Source organism: Megascapheus bottae, chromosome 23 (assembly GCF_031878675.1).
Source record: "Megascapheus bottae isolate mThoBot1 chromosome 23, mThoBot2.hap1, whole genome shotgun sequence".
Classification (NCBI taxonomy): domain Eukaryota; kingdom Metazoa; phylum Chordata; class Mammalia; order Rodentia; family Geomyidae; genus Megascapheus; species Megascapheus bottae.
In genome coordinates this window covers 7,650,244-7,673,884 of record NC_143531.1, presented here as the reverse complement: position 1 = coordinate 7,673,884, position 23,641 = coordinate 7,650,244, and the positions used below count along the sequence as shown (strand labels likewise).

The 23,641-nt window shown below is 39.0% G+C and overlaps 1 protein-coding gene across 1 annotated transcript in view; it reads left to right on the top strand.

Annotated features, from left to right (window-relative positions):
• The window catches only part of Ank2 (ankyrin 2), a 207,906-nt gene that overhangs the window by 121,434 nt on the left and 62,831 nt on the right, over positions 1-23,641 (top strand). The window contains exons 18-25 of the mRNA XM_090356669.1: positions 340-438; positions 1,381-1,479; positions 2,727-2,825; positions 3,810-3,908; positions 11,882-11,954; positions 14,082-14,226; positions 20,324-20,426; positions 21,292-21,395. Coding sequence (XP_090212795.1) covers positions 340-438; positions 1,381-1,479; positions 2,727-2,825; positions 3,810-3,908; positions 11,882-11,954; positions 14,082-14,226; positions 20,324-20,426; positions 21,292-21,395 — 821 coding nt within the window. The remainder of the gene's footprint in view (positions 1-339; positions 439-1,380; positions 1,480-2,726; positions 2,826-3,809; positions 3,909-11,881; positions 11,955-14,081; positions 14,227-20,323; positions 20,427-21,291; positions 21,396-23,641) is intronic.

Here is a 23,641-nt window from a genome sequence, read left to right as displayed (position 1 = left end):
CGTGCACAAAGCAAAACAGAAAAACAACCCCAACTTTAAGAGTTTGTCTCAGCAAGGAAAAGATGAGTTTCTTGATGAAGATGAGGTTTCCAGGGTTCTTTAAGGAGATAGATAGATAGATAGATAGATAGATAGATAGATAGATAGATAGATAGATAGACAGACAGATAGATAGATATGGAGACATGGTTCAGATGGTAGAATATCCAGCAAGCATGAGACCCTGAACTCAAATCTGAGTACGGGAAACACAAAAGCCAAACCCCAAACCCCAGTGGTGTTGAGGATTTATTGTGTCTTTCTCTTCAGTTGTTCAATCTAGTTGCACTTTCTCCACAGAGTGGTCTCACATCCTTACACCTTGCAGCCCAAGAAGATAAAGTCAATGTCGCTGATATTCTTACCAAGCACGGGGCCGACCAAGATGCTCATACAAAGGTAAAGCTCGTCATCCTAAAAGTTACAGTGAGTTCCAGCGTGGAGGCTTCCCAAATGTTCATATTGGGCTTAGCCAAGTCTCAAGCCTCCCCAAAAGTCCATTGTAAACTATGTCATGCCTCTTGCTAACAAATGTATCATGGGTCCTCTGTTTTGCTGGACTCAACTCCACCTGGAGAGTGTGGTGTCAGGAACACCAGGCAGAAGACTGATTTTGCAAGGTGACGTCCATCTTCTCCCTTGCCAATTTTGGCTGCTCTTTATGACTTTGCTTTTCTTTTCTGTGCTTCCTTTCTTCTATGACCTTCTTCTGGAAGCAGCGTTTTCCTTTTTAAGCTATGATTCAAGCCCTCACATGGCTTTTCACTCAAGGCTGTTGCTCTACCTCTTGAGCCATACCTTCATTTCCAGCTTTTTGCTGGCTTTTTGGAGATAAGCGTCTCATAGACTTTCTTGCCTAGGCTGGGTTCAAATCATAATCCTGAGATCTCAGCCTGTTGAGTAGCTAGGATTTCAGGTGAGAGCCACCATCACTCCATCAAACTCATTTGTTAAGCTTATCTTTGCATCACCTTCCCAGGTCTCTTCCTATGAGAATCAGTCTACTCCATTTTCCGTCACCTCTATAATTTTCATTTGATTCTTTGCAAAGTAACTTACCTATACCATAGCACTCCCTTGTTGATGTAAAGTTTTATGTGTTTAGGGATGTATCCCATCTAGGTTTGCATCCAGTAGATGCAGATAGCCTCTGTTAAACTATACAATCAAGTTGAATTTCTTCCTATTCAACAATAACTGAAAAATTACAGAATTGCTTTCCCTTTGGGTGTTAGCCATTGCAGGAAAAATGTTTTGGCTTTGTGATTTATTTATTATTATTATTATTATTATTAGTAGTAGTAGTAGTAGTAGTAGTAATAATCTATTTATTATTTACAGCTTGGTTACACCCCTTTAATTGTGGCTTGTCATTACGGCAATGTGAAGATGGTCAACTTTCTTCTGAAGCAGGGGGCAAATGTTAATGCAAAAACCAAGGTAACATTTCTTATGCTCATTTTCCTTTTCTATAAGCAGACATTCTGCCATATAAACACTTCACAGGCTACAAGTGGGCCCCCTTGCCTATCTCCAGTTTCCCCCCTCTTTTTTCCATTTTAGTTCTTCTAAAATGATTTTTAAAAGGCAATATTTGGGCCTTTTCATTTTAGGAACTTTTCACATCCATGTACGTTAGTGGCTGAACTGCTTTGGTTATAGAGTTCATGTAGCTGACATTGATTTTACAATTGTCTGTAAGATATAATAGCAGTCAGGGCCCAACCAGGAATTGTCAAGGAGAATGGAGACGCTGATATGATCTCAACCATATTGCATTGAAATGGTCTGCCTCAGCAAAGAAAATTCAGGACATCACCTCCCATCTCAGGGTACTTAGATGAGTTCAAATTCAAGAGAAATGCACACTATAATGACTCCCATTAATATATAATGTAACTCTGAGGCTCCTGGTTCTTTGATCCAAAGAAATATACTGCATGCGGTATTTTCATGTTCACAAATCAAGTGGGCTCATGTAACTTATTGAGGACCTTCAGAAGTTTTCAAAAACACCACTCAAGATGCTAATATAAGACTTCGCACTGATTGCCTTTAATCCTAGCTACTTGGGAGACTGAGATCTGAGGACCGAGGTTCAAAGCCAACCTGGACAGACAAATCACAGAACCTCTAATCTCCAATTAACTGGCTAAAAGCTAGAAGTGGGGGTATGTCTCAGTGCTAGAGTGCTAGCCTTGAGTGAAAAAGCCAAGAAACAGCATCCACACCCTGAGTTCAAGCCCCAGTGTTGGGGAAAAAAAAATCTGTAAAGCTAACAAAAAATTTCATTGTTGTGAACAAGCAGTACATGTTGTACTACAGATAGCCCTCAAACAAGCAATGAAAAACTAGCTTATTCTACCAGTTTTCTAGGAAAGAAATCACATGCATAATGTCCTTTCCCATTTTAAATCTCCATGACATTTTCAAGTTTAATCCTAATGGTTGAAAAAAAAAGATATATGCAGATATGGGTTATAATTATTTGGAGTCTGTTTCTCTTGTGTTTCATAAGCTAGGCTCTTTTGGTTTAGGAGACCATAAGGTGTGAGGGAATTCCTGCTGCTGAGCAATGGGTTCCGAAGCAACAAAACATCTTTTGCTGGTCTTGTTGTATGTAAGACTAGGACACTGAAAATGAAGGCTAACCTAATTTCCTCCCCATCCCCACCTGTCATCTGCAGAATGGCTACACACCTTTGCATCAGGGTGCACAGCAGGGCCACACACACATCATCAATGTCTTGCTGCAGCATGGAGCCAAACCCAATGCCACCACCGCGGTATGTAGCCACTGAGCCTCGCCTTACCCTGGTTCCTCTGCCTCTTGTCTGAGCCCAGTTCTCATCCAGCCTTCTTAAGTAATCTCTTGGACTGTGGAAAGCCCCAGATTTCTGGCAAACCCTCCCAGAAACCCCGTGTGACTTTCCCAAGAGTGTTAGCCCAGGAAGGGACTCACCATTTGGCAAGATTTAAGTTGGCTCTCAGGAGAGTGTGGCCCTGTGCTCAGCATTCTGGGAGTTCTCTGCTTACAGCTGGCTCTCAACTGGGAGAACAGATGCTCCCCTCCTTCTCTGCTTTCTTAAGGGAGCCCCATTTCCCCATTTCAGAGCTGCTGCTGGCTTAGACAAAGCTCGTTTGGGATGTGGAGCCATTGAAATGTAAACTAAGTGGTGTAATTAAACAAACCCGGGTATCCCACGCTCTGGGGCCTGGGCTGGAGGCTGCTTGAATTGCTTGCGTGTGTTCTTTTCCTGCACGCTGTGCTCTTGCACAGCTGTAGTTCAATCTGTTACCCTGTCCTTTTTGGGGGGGAAACTGACTGACCTGATACAACTGGCCTCACTGACCTCTCGTGAGGAATAAGGGTATTGGTATTCCCTTAAGACTTTGAGTGGGGGAGTATTGTCCTCAAGACAAGAGGTGCTTTGCTAAGTTTAGTTACAGCATTTGCAGAAGGTATGTGACCACCTTAGGGTTAAAGCATCAAGTGCTTATTAAAAAGAGCAGGCAGATGCGAGCTTGTTATGTTACCATGGTGACCCGGGCTATAGTCTAAAGAAGTTACAAAGACAGATTTAGATGTAATGGTTAAAAAAAAAAAAACCTAGTGATTTTCCCCGAGCTGTGCCTTGTTTTGGAAGGAAATGCTGGCTCACGCCTTGCCTCGGGTGATCTCATTGGCTCCCCATCTCAGTCTTCCCTCTCTCCGTTCTCACTCTTCTTTTCCCTCTCTCCCCTCTCTGTCTCTCTGTCTCTCTCTTCAGAATGGTAACACGGCCTTGGCCATTGCGAAGCGCCTGGGTTACATCTCTGTGGTCGATACTCTGAAGGTGGTGACTGAAGAGGTGACCACCACCACCACGGTGAGTACAGACCGGGCCAGCCTCTTGCCTGTGCTCTTGGTTATCCAGCCACATGCTCTTCCAGTCACAGTGTGTGAAGGTTTGGGGACTGAACTTTTTTTTTTTTTCTTTCTCGATGTGGTTGAATGTACTGTTGAATTTACACAGACATATCTGAATGTAAACACCTGACCCAATGAATTACAGGGGTTTAGGCTTCTTTTCTTCAAGGTGACTCAGTGTAAAATGTGGAAATATAATTTTGTAATGATGGAAAAGTACATTTTTTTTTTCTGTGACTATTCTGCTCAGGAACCTGTGTACTTTTTCTCTAGTTGTATGTGAGAACTTATTGTCAGATTGATAGCAAAGGCTTAGAGGACTCAACCTGGACCCCAGGGAGATGGGGTGCCTCTGGAAAACCCCAGTAGTCTTGATTGCATTGCTCCCTAGCTGTGTCAAATGTAACACTGAAGAGTGACAATTTATCCTTACTTTTCTTTGTCTTTCTGATTATTAGTTCTTATTCAAAAAGAAAGCTCTGTGAGCTCACTGGGTAAACTGGCTATCACTGAAAAAGTATATATTTAAAAGTCTTTGGTTTTTAGTGTTTTAATTATAACTCCTAGTTCTTTAAGAGAGAACAGTGATGGTGGATGGCCTTTGCCACATAAAGCCTGAGAGAGTAGAAGGCCTAACAACCACACAGAATCTTAATGTTCTCCCACCATTCAGCTGAAGTAAAGCCTGCGGAGGCCATAAAGAGGGGGCTCCGAGCAGAGAGATGGAAAGGCTATTATATGTGTGTTTCTGTTGCTTGTTCACTTTTTAAATCCAGCACAAAATTGATTTGGAACTTGGTCTTTAACTCATCTTTGTTAAGTCAAAAATTAGAGCAGCCTTCGAACAATTAGATGTTCTAGAGAGACAATAGAACCATAAATCAACAAATAAAAAATTTGGAATAAGTTTCTTGTAAATACTCCAAGCCAGAGAGGAATTTTAGAGTATTTTGCTCTTAGGATAGTTGGGAGAGAAAAGAAAGGAATTTCCATTCTCTAGCAAATCCCCTTGACGTGCACAGAAGTAACTGGGATACAGTTGGCTTAATGACATGGTTTAAATAAAGTGTAGCATGATTTATTAATGAGCTGCAAGACTCAGATTGAGTGTTTTTAGATGAGAGAGCATATTCAAAACCTTTCACCAGCAGACTCCACTACTTTGCAAAATTTAAAATATAGCATTAATAAATTACACAAAAGAAGCTCAGTCTTACCCCTGGAAGTGTACCTTTTTTAATGTTAAAATTTTACTTATATATGTATGCCAGTACTGAGACTTGAATTTGGGACCTCCACACTCACTTGGCTTCTTCCATCAGGATGGCCACTCCACAACTTGAGTCACACGGCAATTTCTAGGGTTTTTTTAAACCCTAAAATTGGAGTTAAAATCTCTCAGGTTCATCTGCCCAGGCTGTCTTTGAATGAGGATTTTCATATATTAGCCACCTGAGTAGCTAAGATCACTGGCATGAGCTGCTAGCACCTGGCTAAATTTTGTCTATTCAAAGTTTAAAAAAAATTGCATAAAATTGTCTATATTTATGGAAAGCTGAATGATGCATTTATGTGCGGTACAAAGTTCAAATCAAAGTCTTTCTCAAACATTTATTATTTCAATGTGATGAAAATATTCAAAGTCCTTTCTGTGCAGCTGAACCTTCTTTTAAAAAAAAAATAGTTGGTTGTAGGGCTTGAACTCAGGGCCTAGGCACTGTCCCTGAGCCTCAGTAGGCTCAAGGCTAGCACTCTATCACTTGAGCTACAGTGCCACCTCCAGTTTTTGAGTAGAGACCAGAGTCTCAAGAGGAGAGGAGTTTTCTGCCTGAGCTGGCTTTGAACCTTGCATCTCAGCCTCCTGAGTAGCTAGGATTAAAAGTAAGAGTCACCAATTCTCAGGTGTAAGATTTGTTAGTACAGGACACCCTTCATATTAATGGTCTGTACACATAGCTCGTTTGCAGGGGGAAGGTATTACTACAACTATGTTTATATCACAAATAAATGAAGCAGCAAGATTGGCTGAGCAGCTAAGTCCATCTGCTGTTAGATGGTGTTTTGTGGATCCTGAGGTCTGAACTCAAGGCCTAGGTGCTGTCCCTCCAAGGCTCTGTGCTTTACGCTAGCACTCTACCACTTGAGCCACAGTGCTACTGCTGACTTTTTCTAAGCTAGGCTGGCTTCAAACCATGATCCTCAGACTTCTGAGTAGTTAGTGTTACAGGCGTGAGCCACCAGAGCCCAGCTATCCTGAGCTTTTTAGCTCAAGGCTAGTGGTCCCTTGCCCCACAGCTCCACTTCTAGCTTATTTGATTTTGGCTTGGTGTTCAGGTGGCTAATTGGAGATAAGAGTCTCTTGGACTTTCCTGTTAGAGGTTGGCTTTGAACCATGATCCTCAGTTCTCAGCCTCCTGAGAAAGTTGTTTCATTTGTTGTTATCAACTTTATGACTTTTTCCGTGTTCTTGGAATCAAATACGAATGTCTTTATTAATTTACCACTAGATGGCAAGCTGTACTTCTCTTGCTATCTTGGACCTGCTTTTATTCATTTTTATCATCTGATTCATTCTTTCATTATTTATTAAGGATCAAAATAGATGCTGCGTGTTAAAGAGCCACCAGTGCACTGCTAAAGCATAACCCCTGCCTACAAGTAGTTTACAATCTTGTTTGAATGGAGGATGACAGTTTTCCTTCACCAGAAGTAAATCCATACTAACACCAACAACACCACAGGACTGACATGTGTAGCTTATAACTATACTTAGAGAAAATGACTTTAAACATAAAGATCTGAATTTTACAAAGGAAATAAATAGTTATTTAATCTCTCTCTGTATATATGTACATATAAACATACATATACATATGCATGTGTGTATGCGAGAGAGAGAAAGAGAGAGGCAGATAGACACAGAGACAGAGACAGAGAGATTTTCAGAGAGTTCTAATGAGTTTTAAACCCAGGGCCTGGGCACTGTCCATTAGTATTTTCTCCCAAGGCAGGTACTCCTTCACTTGAACCACAGTTCTACTTCCAGCTTTTTTGCTGGTTAATGAAAGATAAATGTTTCAGTGCCTAGACTTGTTTTGAACTTTGATCCTCACATCTCAGCCTTTTGAGTAGCTTGGATTACAGATGTAAGCCACTAGTGTCCAGTCCCAGAACAATATTCTAACCATCTCTAAGCCAGCCCTTAGATTCTGTGTCAGAAACTGAACACATCTGATGTGTGTGGAGCTGTCACATCTCCAGGACATTGAGCTAAAGTGGAGATGACAACTTCTCTTCAGACACACTGAATTGTAGCTATTATTTTCTATACTTGCTTGCTGATCATTATCCCTCCTTCTCCAAAAGCAAAATAAAAACAAAACAATAGAACTCTTCTCAGAATTTAAGTAGCTAGGTAAAATGCTATTAAACTAAATATCAACCATTACACCATTTCTGCATTCTGCTAAAAGAATACTATAGCATCATCCACATAACTAAGGAGTACTTTATCTGAATGGATACTATTTCTGGTTATATCTTTTGATGCTGTTTTATTTTTTTCTCTGAACTGACTTATTATGGAATTATGAGTAATTATTTTGTGATGTGAAATTTGGAGATAAAACTTGATATGTAAAGTTATTCTTTAGTGACATTTTATATTGTATTTGTTTCCTTTAAGAAAGGGATTTCCAACCATTCTTTACCCAAACAATGCATTATTATGAATATTAGATATAAAATTAATATTCTGAATTACAAATATACCACATGGCTGGGCACTAGTGCCTTATGCTTATAATACGGTTTACTCAAGAGGCTGAGATCTCAAGATTAAGATCAAAACCAGTGAAGCGTAAAGATCACGGAACTCATCTCCAACTAAATGCCAGAGTGGAAGATCGGATCAAGTAGTAGATTACCAGCCTTATCTGTAAAAGCTGGAACACACTCATAGAGTGTGTTATAGGATTCAGCTTTCAGTTGTAGGCCCAAAACACATGTTCTATCTACTCCCACATAACTAATGTTGACTTTGCTCAAAAAGTAGCTTCAAAAGAATTTTGCGCAAAAACTATTTGTTCCCAATTTCAGAAAAAAATACCCCCAAAACAGTGCCCTTGATTGATTTTGGTGGGAGCAAACTATTCAATGCCATTTTCTAAAGTCTGTAGATTCATTGGCACATAATTTACAACTATTAAATGATGACAGCAAATGTTTCTGGAAGAGCAAATCAAGTCAGATGCTTTTACTATTCCAATTGTGGTAGATGAATTATGGCTGTTGCATAATGACAGACCAGTTATCCATCACTAGTATTTGTATGCCGGGCCATTTGAGTAGTCATGGGAGTTTTCTTTGATCAAAGAAATTTACTTTGATTTCCTTCCATCCAGACGTATTTACCCCAAAGTATGAATAAAGTCATTCTCAGAGAGCACAGAAAGTCGGCAGTTTGTAAAGGAAACATTACTGCTGCAGAAGTTTCAGAGGCGTTTTGGAATCATGATTTGTTTTTCCTCAAACTTTGCTTTTCTAATTAGACTTTGAAATGTGCAGTGGGGAAGATGAGACATTTTTCCATTCTCCCATGGATACTATCGCTGAATGTTTGCCAGCGGGACTCTGAGTAAGGGGGGAAGGGTAGATTTCTGGCAGCAGCAGTCAACAAACTCAATCAAGTAAGGTTGTTTGGAAAAGCTATGATATATGACTCAGCCATCCACTTGGCTATTAGCTAGTATCAATTATTTACATTATCTATAAAATATTAAACTTATCATATTTTATGTTGCATATATTCACTGGTAAGTAGAGCATAAACTGCTTAAAGAACTAATAAAATAAATATCAGTATGAACAGTCACACACATATGTGCTTATATATGCTTATTTATCTATGTGGCTGTGTATATATATATGTATATATACATATATATATAATTTATAGTCATATATGTATATATAAATATTTATAGTCATTTTAAATAGTAGGGAAATTTATTACAATCACAAGAGGAGTTATGCCTCACACCTGGGTTCTAGCTAGCTACACAGGAAATAGAGATTGGTCTAAACTAGCGCTGATAAAACTGTAGCAAAACCCCATTTCAGCCCCACATCTGCTGAGTGGATGGGGTGATGCATCTGTTAGTGTAGAGTACAAGTGAGGGTTAGGTAGAAAGACAGTAAATATAAGTGGCCTCCAGCAAGAAATGTGAAAATCTACCTGAAAAATAATTAAAGTTAACATAACCAGGGGCTAAAGTCCTGAGTTTAAATCAAAGTACTACCCCCTCCTCCCCACACACACACACCAAAAAAAAAAAGAGTTTTAAGCTGAGTTTTGAGTTCTTTTTGAGTTTTTTCTTTTCTTGTTTGTTTTCTTGTTTTTGTTTGTTTTGTATCTCAGGGGATGACAATCATGAACCATTGTACCCATAAATCGATGGTTGCCCCTAAGGTAGGGTAACAGGTGCATGCCACCACACCAGCCATTGGTTTAGATGGAATCTCTGGAATTCTCATTCTCTCCAAGCTCCCCTTCTTAACTAGCTAGAGTTAAAGACTTGAGCCACCAGACCTGGTTTATCCTGCACATTTTCTTAAAGAGTCGTTCTGAGGTTAGAATCTTTGTAATCTTCAAACATGTATTTTCCAAATCTGTTAGAATTATCTCAACTCACACTGAATAATGAGTGACAAACTTTTATTGTAACCAGATGGCACATTATAGTAATTTTTAAAGAAAAATTTGTTCATTCAACAAATATGTATCTACCTTCTATTCTCTAACTTTTTAGTTGTTTACTTTCATCTCTCCTGCAACTTTTTGTTTCCTCCCTTCCTCCCTTCCTCCCTGCATATATAACTCTTTCATTATTTCTTTCTAGTCTTCTAAGATTCTTCTCAAAAGAAAGTGTAGTTAGTCATTTTGTAATTTTTTTTTCTAGTTCTGGGGCTTGAATTCAGGTCTTAGCTGCTTTTCCTGAGTTATTTTGCCCGAGGTTATCACTTTACAGCTTAAGCTACAGCTCCATTTCTAGCTTTTTTTTTTTTTTTTTTTTTTTTGGTATTAGAGATAAGAGCCTCATGGACTTTTCTGACTGGATTGGCTTTGAGTCTTGATTTTTTTAAATCTCAGTTTCCTGAAAAGTTAAGATTACAGGCATGAGTCAATAGCACCTGGATGTTTTGTAAAGTTTTAAGTGTACTTCTGCATAATTTTGCATCATCTATTTCTTAGTCTCTATCTGAGAATTCTCTACTGATTCAGGTTTGCGATCAGAATAAACAGAGTTGTAGAAGTAAATTTACCACAAAGGTCAGACATTGTTTATACAAGGATATCATGGCCTAATTATACAAAGAAAGAGGGGAATAAAACTGGAGGATTGAGGAAAACATGTCAGTAACACAAGTTATCTGACATAGGGGCTGCACAAATGGAAAGATGAAACTTCCCCTTCTAGCTTGGGCAGTTTGGCTCCATGGGGACCCAAGAGGGAGATAAAGAGCTATAAGGATGTATGTAGTTGAGATGAAACTCGCAAAGGAATAGGCAATGATTCTATCTTTGGCTGAGATCACTGCATCATGTTAAGCAGTCAGAATCCTATGTCCTTGAAGCTCTTGGCGTGCACACAGGATAAAGCAAACATGCACTGAGAGTTTGCTGCCAACATCAGGCTTTCTCCATACACACCCTCAATCAGACTTCTTGCATTCAGTCACAGTTTCCATAGGGCTCTAGCATTGCCACATGATGCATTGTGTTGAACAGCATACACCTCTTGAGTTGACTCCTGGGTAACTGAAATTTTGCATCTTTTGAATTAGTCCCTTGGGCACCACTTGCTCTCTGCTTCTATGAGTTTAGCTTTTGTTCATTTTAGAATGTCATTCAGGTCACATAGCCATGTGCTGTTTGTTCTTTGGTACTGGTCTTTCTTTTTTTTCTTTTTTTAAACACTGTGATGCCTTGGAGATTAGCATGCTTGCAGTACTCACAATGTTTCCGAAGCACAAGAAGAACTAGAAAGCTCAGAGGCTCTTCACTTTTAAGATGAATTTTGTTTTTGCTTATACTAATGATAAAATTATATCAGCTGTTTATTGAGTAGCAGCAGTTGCCAAAAGTTGTTCTTAGAGCTCTAGCAACGATTATATCATTCAACTTTCATAATTATATGAGGTATTATAAAAAACCCTTGTGTTATAGTAAGAAAATTGAAGCCCAACAAGGACTGTAGACTTGCTCAGACCTTGTAGCTAACAAATGATGAAATGAGATCTTGAACCCAGGCAGACAAACTGCAGGCCTACGTGTCTTCAGCTTGTACAGCACATCAAGAGTGAACTGCAGTGCTCTGAGCCACTTAGCAGTGCTATTACAGAAGCCAATAAGCAGCACACCAGCATTGTAGCCCAATGAACTGCAGTAAAGATGATTGGTTTTTCTTCCATGGAACTTCTAATCCCAGATGAGGTGTATCTTAGTTTCTGTGGCTCTGATTATTTATGGCCTCTTTCCCAATATTTAATCAGTTGCCTTTGTTCATTGCTTTTTGGTAAAGCTTTTGTAAAATCATCACTTGGTTCATTTTAGGGAAGGTTTGAAAGAACCAATGTGTACTTTCAATGGGATTAATTAATAATGTCTTTATTAGCAAAGGAACTTATTTTTGAGGTGGGAACTCAAATGAGCCTTCTCTCGTAGACCTCCACTATCATTTATCTTCAGAAAGAACAAATGCATGTGCATAGAACCAAGTACATTTCCCGATTCTATGTGGGGATGAGATGGGATGCTCAGGGCTGGCTGGCTTGCTGCTGCTCCTCAAGAATATATCCATCTTCACAGTCTTTCCTGCTTGTGTTTGGTGTGCTTTTAATTGGAGCATTAATGATGCTTGTCTTTTGCAGACTATCACAGAAAAACACAAGCTCAATGTTCCTGAGACGATGACTGAGGTGCTGGATGTGTCTGATGAGGAGGGTAAGATGACTAATCAATCTTTCATGATGTCTGTCAGTTCAAGGACAAACCTTCTTTTCTTCTGGGAACCACGTTGGTGCAGGAGATGACAGTACTTTAACATTTAAAATCCCTTCTCTACCTTTGTCTCAATATTTCCATTATGTTGTGGTGGTAGACTCTGATCAGCTTATTTTCTCCTAACAATATCTTTGATATTTAAGAAACAATGTGACCAAGAAATGGGAGAGAAATTAGAAATGGGATTGGAGGCTGGAAACAGGCACTTGATACTAGAATTGCTATTAAGATATATTTTAATTGTGTTCAAAATGTGCTTTGATTCAAATGCATTAAAGGCCTTAGTGGATTCCTTATAATGGGAAATCTCTGTTTCCTGATCAGTGCAGTTGCATGGAGAATGTGTTAAAATCCAGGGAAAATATGTAGTAAATCCAGAGAGAATATGTATTAAGTCTAGAGTGAGTTTATATTAAATCGAGAGGAAACGAGTCTTAGAAAAGACTTGAAAATAGTACAAAAACCAAAAGTAAAATTTCAACATAAATAAGTTATTCTCGGAAAAAGATGTGCCCTATACTTGAGAAACACTGAAAGAAGTAAATAAAACAGCCAAATAAGCTCCAATCATGTGGCTAATGGTCAAATATCTAGTTGATTGAAAAACTATTGGCATGTGTTATAGATGCATGTTTTATCAATTATTGTTCCTCAAATGGCCAGTGGCCTAATGTTTATTTCTCCTACAGGAGAAATACATTTTTTAAGATCATTCAACATGAAATCATAAGGCAATACTTTATATTGAAATGTCCTTATTTGGGACTGATTTGTGACATTACTTATTTATAACAGGCACGGCCTTGTCTCAGCTTATATAAGAACATATGACAAGAATTAGCAAATGTTGGATCATAGTATCATTATGAGTATTTTTAATAGTATCGCCAAAGCCAGCAGTCCAAGTTTTTATTATAATCTTGTGTTCCATTCTCATCTTTGCCAAGTAATGATCAACATTTCTGTATGTATATTGTACATTGTTTTGGGGGAGAGTCTTTCTCATCTTGACTTCTATATCAAACAGCCATTAAACAGTGTGGTGACCACTTTATTGATGGGGAAGCACTTAGTGACTCAGGTACTTGAGGAACTTGTTGAAGTAAAAGTTTTTTTTTCTTCGCTTTAAATTTCTTTTCTTTCTTTCTTTTCTATTACTGGTAGAAGCAACTTGCTTAACATTTAGAATCTTGTGTACTATACTAATGTTTCTCTTGAAATAGCATGTCTAATATGCGTGGAATTATCTACATTTGCATTTGAAGTGTGGACTTTTTAACCTAGACATTTAGACATAAATTTTTATGCTCATAATAATTTTAGCAACTCTTATTGAGATTCATGCAAGCAATTAACTCATGTCGTGAACATTACATAAATATTGTTCCAGAATAATTTGTTGTTCTTAGCATATAATTGTAGAGGAAATAATTCTTTGCTAGCACAAACTTGTGAATAACTAAGTTATTCAATATGATATACACTAAGAATATTTGAGAAACCAGTGTAGTTCTTATCATTCTCTTAAACAAAAAGATATTAAATTAGAAGCCAAATATGGTAGGATACTGGAAATACTTCCACTGGTATGTGGTCCCCAGGTGAACACTGGAATGAAGCAGAGAGGAAGCAGATAACTAAGAGAAGAGAAACTGTTGACTAATGTCAGGCATATTAGCTTATTTAATTGCCATGCCCATTTCTGTGTCAGAGGAGGTAGATAGATGGATATTCCCCATAATGCTTTTTTAGTTTATTCTTGTGGACGCATGACAAGAAAACAAAATCAAATGTCGTCTTTCAGATGGAGTAGTAGAGCGAGAAAAAGAGAGGGAGTGAGGGGGGGAAAATATAAGCAGGCTTGGATTTGGGCTTCTTGATCAAGGCTTCTATAAGGCTTCCACTTTATTGTGTGTTCGCTTCTTTGCAAGTAGCTGCCTGTGTGCTGTGTGCTTTCCTCATGTTCCACGGGCTGTCCAGGCAGTGATCACAAAAGTGTAATCGTATGTTGTGGTGGATACGATCTTCCACAAGTAACTTCCTCCCTCTTCCTCTGATTCTTCTAAGGGGATGACACGATGACAGGGGATGGTGGAGAATACCTGAGGCCGGAAGATCTCAAAGAACTGGGTGATGACTCCCTGCCCAGCAGCCAGTTCCTCGATGGCATGAACTACCTGCGCTACAGCTTGGAGGGGGGACGATCTGACAGGTATTCACCAACCTCACCCTTGGTGCTAGCTAGAACCGTGTGCAAGAAACACACGCATATAATGATTGAGTATTCAACGCATACCTCATCATGTCTCACCATTGTATCTTACTTCTCTTTCTAACAACATTAGAAGCTACCTATCTTCAAGAGCAGGAAACAGAAGTCTAGAGAAAGTCAATAACTCAATAAATTCAAAACAAAAACACGATGAAGAAGAATGTGTTGCCTTTGAGTAGTATGTATGTAGTTATCTGCCGGGTGTTCCTCTAGGCAGATTGAAAGTCCCACACATAGACACTTTCAGTCCCCTCTTTTGTGGCTACATACTTTTCATCAAACATTCTGTTATGAAGAATAAGAGGAAACAAAGTTACAAGAAAATTGTAGCTAGAATTGGCAATTTTTTGGTCAGTTCTGGGGCTATCACTCAAGGCCTGGGCACTGTCCTTGAGCTTTCTCAAGGTTAGTACTCTACCACTTAAGCAATAGCACCACTATTGGCTTTTTCTGCAAAGTACTAAGGAATCAAACCCAGGGCTTTGTGGAACAAAAAGGGGGGGAGATCATTTTGTGTTTTAGAGCAGTCCTCTGATAGTGACAGATACAGAGAATGAACTTTAGAGGAGGGCTGTTAAATGTTGGAAAAAATAATCCGTGGTGACTCCCCCCCCACACACACACTGAGAAGCTACTGAGCGGGGGTGTTAGATGGACCATCACGAGAAGGCAGAAAGTCTACCGTTGATGGTGGAGAGCATTTCATCAGTGAAATGTTGGAGACAGATTTGGTGATGGATTTCATGTGGTAGCTGAAGAAGGTTAAGTAGATGGGTGTGGCTTTGATGGCCTAAAGGATCAGGGTGCAAAAGGAAAAAGAGGTGGCAGGGATGCCGCTTTGCATGTCCAGTCTGATTTGTTGATAGATTTGCATCTTATAGACCTGAGCTTATTTTTTTCAATTCTAAAAAAAAATTTTGTCAGTCATGGGGCTTGAACCAGGGCCTAGGCACTGTCCCTGAGTTCTTTCGCTCGAGGCTAGCACTCTGCCATTTTGAGCCACAATACTATTTCCAGTTTCCTGATGCTTAATTGGAGTGAAGAGTCACACAGACTTTCCTGACTTTGAACTGCAGTCCCCAGATCTCAGTTTCCTGAGTAGCTACAGGTGTGAGCCACGATTGCGGGGGGGCCTGAAAGTGTTAAAGTACTTCAAAGTTCAGTAGACGGCAGTGTGTATGGCTTTGCACAAACCCACAATCATCAATGAATAATCACAACTGCTGGGCCAATAACCTTTATTTTTCAATATGATCTTTATTATGAAGAATAAGTGCTTGAGTGGGCCCTTCCTCCTTCTAAGTACCTAAGTTTGAGAAGAATTTAAAGTATATTTCCTATAAAACAGAGGCTGGTGCATAGCTATGCTTAACAGAAATGTATGGGCAGGTAGTCAGGGGCCATGTAACAAGAATCTTCTGCTCTTCAGGACCTCACAAGCACACCAGACATATTTACTGTATCCAAGATGTATCCAGTATCTCATTGTCATGTTTTTTGTTTGTTTCACTTTTTCTTAAAAAAATGTGTTTAGGCATGTCAATGTAAGTCATCTTTTCTGGTAATCATCTTTTCGATTATTATTATTATTTTTTATTTGGTACGCTCTCAATAGTGCCATGCCCAGGTAGGTATTTTACAGCATGGAAACATGAACTTCCTGGATACATTCACATTTCCCTGCTCACTGCTTAGCGTGTGCGTGCACGTGCATGTGTGCGTGCTGGTGGAAGGAGCTAATATATTCAGGAATTATGGATTTGTTCTTTAAACTCCAAGTTTTGTGCTCAAGTCAAAAACTGGCTGGGTGAGAAGAGATGGCTCTTTACTAGGCCCTGAGTCAGGAGACTTTATTTCGGTTGTACATAGCTCCACCTAGTGGTAGGTGAACACGGCCCTGGCTTCAATTCAAAGAGCCTGACTGAACAGCCTCAGTGCAGATGGAAGGCAGACCAAGACGCTGACGCCTAAAATGTGCGGTAGATGAAGAAGAACGAAAACAGGTTCAGCTTGAAGGCATGTTGAACAAAATTAGAACAGTTACGATTATTTGGATTTTACATCTATTGCATTACCCTTCTCAAATGTAAAATGCTGTTGAAATTTCATTGTAAAACCCACATAAACAATACACCGCAGAAGTTTCTTCATACATTAAAACAAACGTACTGACATCCTATGATGTTGACCTATTGGATGGGGCTTAAACCTTCATAGATTGGATGTCTAATGAATAGCACAGTTAATGAGAGTGATACATTGTAGTGAATTTAAGTCCACAAGGCAATTGTGGGGAAAAAATAGAGTCCATAATAGGAAATTTTGGGTCAATAATCTTGAATCATTTCAGAAATTTGTGCTGGTATTATTTCTTCAGAGAGGAATGATTTCTCCATTGCAAGAATATTCAGACTATATTTATTACATCTTAGATTCTGCAAAGACAAAGGAAAAGGGCAATTAGAAACCATAAACATTTTATATATCCAGTTAGCATTTCCAGAAGGAAGTCAATAAAATGAACTAGAATAAAAATTGATAGAGACATAGAAATACTTAGATATAAAATTTCATCTTATTCATTTTCCTTCTCTCTTCATCTCCTCAACTTTCTCTCTGTCTAAATGACTTCATAATTTTCCTTTTCCTCTTTTTATTTCTATATTTCTGTGCCAGTATCGGGGCTTGAACTCAGGGGGACTAGAATCTGCCCTCTAGCTTTTTTTTTTTTGCTCAAGGTACTCTACCATTTGAGCCACAGTTCCCTTACTGGCCTGCTGCTAGCCAAAATAGAGCCAAAATGGAGCTAAGATTCTCATGGTCTTTCCTACCAGGGTTGGCTTTGAACTATGATCCTCATATCTCAGCCTCCTGAATAGCCAGGGTTAATTAGTATCCTTCTTTACCTTAACCTAATTGGATGGAATGCCACCTGTTTCTTCCTTTTCTTTATTCTGTGTGTGTGTGTGTGTGTGTGTGTGTGTGTGTGTGTGTGTGTGTGTGTGTTTAGATTCTGGGGATCTTTAAAAAGACAAAAGTATACAACAAGAATGTCTCTACCCATCCAGCCAAAACCAATTAAGACAAAAAAAAACCCCATAAATCGAGATGCTCAAGTCTCCAGTCTGGCCTCATGTAGATGGATATTGATTATGTCAGCCTTTATTATTAACATTCACTACAGAATGGAACTTTCCATTCCAGTCCAGTGGGCTCTGTCATACTACATTCCTGAGACCAACACAATTGTCACACATTCACTGTCATTTTTTTGGGGGGGGGGGATGACATTTGAGGCCTGATGACTTGCCTTCAAGGTTTAGACATTTCCAATACTGGGAGCTCACATCAGGATGTTTTGGTTTTGGTTTTGTTTTCTTGTTTGCTTTGTTTTTAATTTGGGCTACTTTCACTGATCACTTGATGTGTTCTTATCCATGCTAATTTCTCACTTGTCCTTCCATACTAGTGTCACTTTCATCTATTGACAAAGACCTTGCTTGCTATTAATAGTGGGGATTTAGGGTTATGTGCCATAATGCTTTTCCCCCTCTCTTGCTCCTTTTGTATTGTGGATCCTTTATTCCTAATACTTTTAAATGTGTAATGTTATAGCTTGGCTGTTTGTATTCTAAAACGAGGGAATAAGATTAAATTGCTAACAGATTAAAGTAGCAAGCAAGTTACTTTTATTTCAATAGGTGGGACTTGTCCATTTTTTTCCTTTCCTTGGCCAACTAACAAAATGAAGGATAGACTTGGAGGTGATGATCAAACATGTAAACACTTGAAAGCTGATGCCACTAGCTCATGCTTGTAATCCTAGCTACTCAGGAGGAATGAGGCTCCAGGTTCAAAGCCAGCCGGGAAAAAGCGTGTGAGAATGTTATTTTCAATTAACTACTAAAAAAGCCAGAAGTGCAGGTGTGGCTCAAGTGATAGAGAATTAGTCTTGAGCAACAATGATTAAGGACAGCACTGAGGCCCTGTGTTCAGTCTCCAGGACTGGCATACACACACACACACACACACACACACACACACACACACACACACACACACACAGAATAAAGAAAAGGAAGAAACAGGTGGCACTACTATTCAAATGAAACTCCAAATCCCACATTGTTCATTTCCCTGATTGAGTCAAGCTTTTGCTGTGGTTTAAAATTCTTTCCCCAATTGCTGAATGTCTGCCTCAACATAAATTTGAGACTAGGTTGAGATTGGTCACAACTGCTGTGTTACATTAAGCACATAATTAACTGCCACCTACACGCTGTCTAAAACCACTGATGTAAGTTACCTCCTGCGGACAGGGCTCAAACCACTGCTGCTGGATTTACTCAGGCAACCAGTCTGAAGCTGCCTCTACCTCAACTGCTCCAAAGAGCCTAAAGAACACAAATAGCCAGTCTCCAAATTACATTAGTATATCATTGTGTTATCAACACATAGATTGATGTGGACATAACCGCATAGCTTCAGATCATTTTGTGATTCATATCACTTACTCTTCACAGAACAGGACAGAGTAGGTCTTAGATTACTCTGAGAAATTTCTAAAGGGAAGATTTCTTCTGTGAAAATTACAAGTTGGTTCTGACACTCCATGAAGATGATAGGAATGTGGCTTGAAAAATTAGATGTATTTACAAAATTGAAATAGTTCCTACCTGAAAACAGGCTAGTTTACCATGTAGTCCATAATTCTACAGTGCTCCACTGACCAAATACCTACTAACTAAATGTAAATGAAAGTTTGTTTCTATCAATATTATGAAAGCTTGCAAATATCTTTTCCATGCCTTCATGAGTTGATGTTCTGAAAGCACAACTTTAACTTGTGCATCCTATGTATATTTACATAGTATATTATATATAATATATTATTGCATATAAAATATATATAATACATCATTTAAAGTATCAGTCTACTTGTCATTACTGCGTATTGTAATGCACACCTGTAATCTCACCACTTGTGGGCCAGAGACAGGAAGATTGTAAACTGCAGTCCGGCCTGGGCTAGCATCATAGTTTGATGGTAGCCTGAGCTATATAGCAAGAAGCTGTGTCTATAAAAGTTAGATCAATAAAATAATGACCTTGTTTGCATGTCACCGTTGATTTTCCCACTTAGAATTTTGCAATCCCTATTTCTTAAGAAAACAAATGGGAAGCCTTGATGCCTCCATACCATTTTGGAACCACCCTGCAGCTTTGGTCATTGTCCACTGGCAGCTTGTCTGTGTGCTGGCGAGTGTGTCTGCATTCCAGGCTGACGCTTAGGAAATTCCTTGTGCTCTTGCATCCCGTCTCTGTGGCAACCAACACTCTTTGATGCTTCCCTCACCACACTCAGGACAGGCGGAGGGGACAGTGCTCGCCTTTGAAAGAATCACATAGTTGGAGTCAGCAGAGACAAACAAGAGGAACTTCATTTCCCCAGGAAGCATGCATCTGGCCACGATCCATTTCACTCTGTACCTTCCAGGGGAGCTTAGCAACCTCCAGTCATTCACAGCTTAGACAGGAAGGGGAAGGCATGGCGAGAGACTGGAATATTGTGAGGGAAAGCAAAACCTACCCTTGGGTTTTGTTCTCTGTGTGAGGGTTGTCTACTGTCCCTCTGATTGTTTTCCTTAGTGGCAGAGCAATGAGCATTTTGCTCAGTTTGGATCAAATCTGTCTTAGAATTGTTTCTTACCCTGGCAGTAAGTAAACTGCAGAGGTGGCTTCAAACATCTCTGAGAAGGAAAAAAAAAACAAAACATCAGATTAGGAAGTATCCAATGTTAACTCCTAGATTCCCTGGTGGCCCTGCCCTTGAGTGGCAGGAACCAGTCAAAGGATGGGTCAGTCTCACGGTTGGCTAGTGAGATAGGACAACGCAGAGACTCGAGTTTCCCCTGGAAGTTGCACCGTTTGCTAATAGCACGCTTTCTCCACTCTCCTGGCCGGCTCATCATTTCATCCTCCCAATCCTCTACTGCTGTGGGTATGTGGCCATGACCTCCTCCTGCAAACCTACCAGCCTTCGATCCTTCAGTTCCGACAGGTCTCACACGCTCAGCCACGCATCCTACCTACGAGATAGTGGCATGATCGAAGACACGGTTGTAATCCCCAGTCACCAGGTATGTGGCACTTGACAATTGTCGATTCGCTTTCCAATTTCTTCTGTCGTGCTGCATTTCTCCTGCAAATATTTATATAAGGGTTTATGTATTCTTGTTGTTGCTTTTTTTGTTTGTTTTAAATAAAAGTCTACTATGGGGGGGCAAGTTAGGTAGAATACCTTTTGTCATAGGAAGCTGACAGCACAAAATATGTTTCAGTATAGCATAGGCTTCCGTGAGGGAGGGGGATTTGGGGGAGGGGGGAGGGGAATAGAGAATGAAAATGTGTATTTGTAGTATATGTAGTTTATTTGTAGAATATGTAGTCTATTTTCGTGCATGAAACCTGTTGAAATTGCCTTAAGAAAGGGAAGAGCTTAAGGGAAAGTGATCAAAAGGGTGAGATGGGTTATTTGTATGGATAGTGGAAATAAACACAATATTGTGTCCTGTTAAATAACCAAAGGTAGTTTTCATGGGAATAAAAAGTAAATTAAATCTCATCCATGCTAATAAAAATAAAATATACCTTTCAATGTTTAAAAATAGCTCTAAGAAAATGCTCAGTGTTTATTCTGAATAGTTTATTCATTTTAGGGGGTTGGATATGGGAACATAGATGAGCAACAACTCTCTTCAAAGATTATACTGAAGTGATCTCAGCACCTTCATAGAATTGAACGGACAACAAATATTATAAACTATTCACTTTAAATGCTTTGGTATTGCAATTTATTTTTTAAATGGAAGTTTTCCCAGGCAACCTCTCCTTCTTGTAATGCCACTTTTTAGATGGGATTTTGTGATTCTATTTTCCTTTAGTTGAAGCAAAGTCTTTTTTTTTTTTTTTTTTGGTATAAAATCCTGTGTTCTTTGTGTGTAGGTGTCAACTCTAGCCAAGGAGGCAGAAAGGAATTCTTATCGTCTGAGCTGGGGCACTGAGAATTTAGACAACGTGGCTCTTTCTTCCAGCCCTATTCATTCTGGGTGAGTACATCAATATTATGTATCCAGATCAAGAGGTAAAAGGAGATGGGAGTGAAAATAGCTGCTTTGTCCAGCAGCTTCAGTGGATGGCTAACTTCGCAGTGGAGGTGACCTTTGTTCAAACTTGTAAATAACATTGCTTTTTCCCATCTGTGGACTGTTGCTACACAAGTGAAACAGCGAGAAAGGGTTGCATTCAGCACAGAAAGCTGGGCATTGTTTTAAAGTAACTAGTAGAATTGCGTCAAAGAAGCAGCTTGCTCACTAACCAGAATGTACTGGCGGGCCTTCTTATGGCTCACATCTGAAAAAAAAAAAAAAAAAGAGGGCCCAAGCCAGCCACTTCTTAGAATGTTTCTATTTGCTAAGATTGAATGCACCTCTGAAATAAATGCCTTTCTTCACATTTTTAATGCGTTTAAAATAAAGTTGATAGAACTTTGACCCATTTGAATAAGCAAATGAATCCCTAAACTCAAATACTTACAGAGGGCACAAAATTTAAAAAGCAAGTTTAGATGCAACCAACCAGTTTATTAGTTGTTTTCTTAAAATCATTTAGAGAGTGTGCTAATCCATATTGCCTGTTAATTGTTATTAACTCAGCAAAAATCAGGTTTTCGAATCATGCTTTCAAACATATTGTTACAATGTAAGGATTCAATTATGTATAGTATAAATTCCGTAAGGAGTCTTAAATTATAACTCTGTTCTACTTATTTTCCTTACATTGTGATAGTTCTAAATATGATATAATTATACATAAAATGTCCATATTTTTCACTTAATTTCCCTTTTAATAGCTCTAGCCATATGTTAGCTACTTTGTTTGAATTATTAATCCTAATATCTTAGAAATAATTCCAAGAAGTATTTTAAATAATGGATCTTTGTTTTCATTATCCTAATATAGTCTCCATTTGGGAAAGATATTTTAGTTAAACATCTTGGATTTGTTAGTCAGATCATCTACTAAGTAAGTTTATAGTGCATTAAATTATTTATATAGGTACTAAAAATAAACACAGTATCTTGTCTTGTTAAATAACCCAAGATAACTTTCATGGGAATAAAGAATAAATTAAAGCTGGGCATGATGGCTCACACCTGTGAGCCTAGCTATTCAGGAGGCTGAGATCTGAGGTTTGAGGTTCCAAACCAGTCTGGGTCCTAAAGTCTGTGAGATTCTTATCTCCAATTAATTACTAGAAGAGTAGAAATGATGCTGTGGCTTCAGGGGTAGGGTGGTAACAGCTTCCAGGCCCAGTATTCAAGCCCCACAACAGACGAAAAAAAAAGAAAGATTAAATCTCATCCATACTTACATATTTTAAGTGTTAAATGGTGACATTTTATTCCGGTACTAAGACTCTCTACAATGATGATTAAGGGGAAGAGGCCTGCAGATAGAGAGAAAGAGAATAATGGACAAGAATCTAGAAACTGTAATTGTTTAAAATTCATATCTGTCTTTTAAAGTGGTTATTTTAGATAAACTCTCCTTAAATTGTACTAACTTGGTTTTAAAAAGGAGTCATGTTATAGTAAGTTTTAATATAAATAGGTTATTTTAAACTTGATTGTAGCAGAGTGGTAGATGCCTATAATCCCAGCAGTCAGGAGGCTAAAGCATTAGAATCTTGAGGAAAATAGAGAATTCAGCTCTGACTCAAAGCCCGTTGCTGGTAATTCACGCCTGTCAGCTTATCTACTCCAGAGCCTGAGATCTGAGCATCCTGATTCAAAGTTAGCCCAGGCACAAAACGTCCCTGAGACACTCACCTCCAATTGACCACCAAAAAGCTGGAAGTGGACCTTTGGCTTCAGGGATAGAGCACTAGCCTTGAGCAGGATGAGAAAGCTCAGGGTCAGTGCCCGGGACCTGAGTTTAAGCCCTGGGATCAGCACACACAAAAATAAAAATAGCAAGAATGTTTCGATGGGAAGTACAGAGGCAAGACACAGAAAAATGTCAAGGTGAATAGTGCATGTTAAGAGTCCGACAAATAAGAATTTAGGTCATGATGTCAATACTCCTCATGTGACAATGAGAATGAGTCATGTGACATCTCTGTTGTTCACTTCACTCATCTGTAAGATTAGTGTTGTCATGGAATCAATACATAAAATACTCCCTAAATAATCAGTACTTGCCTGGGCAAAATACAGCCTATTGCTGTAAATATGTATATCATCCCCATACCCAAATTCCCAAATTGTCACAAGTCACAGATTAGTCAAGCAAA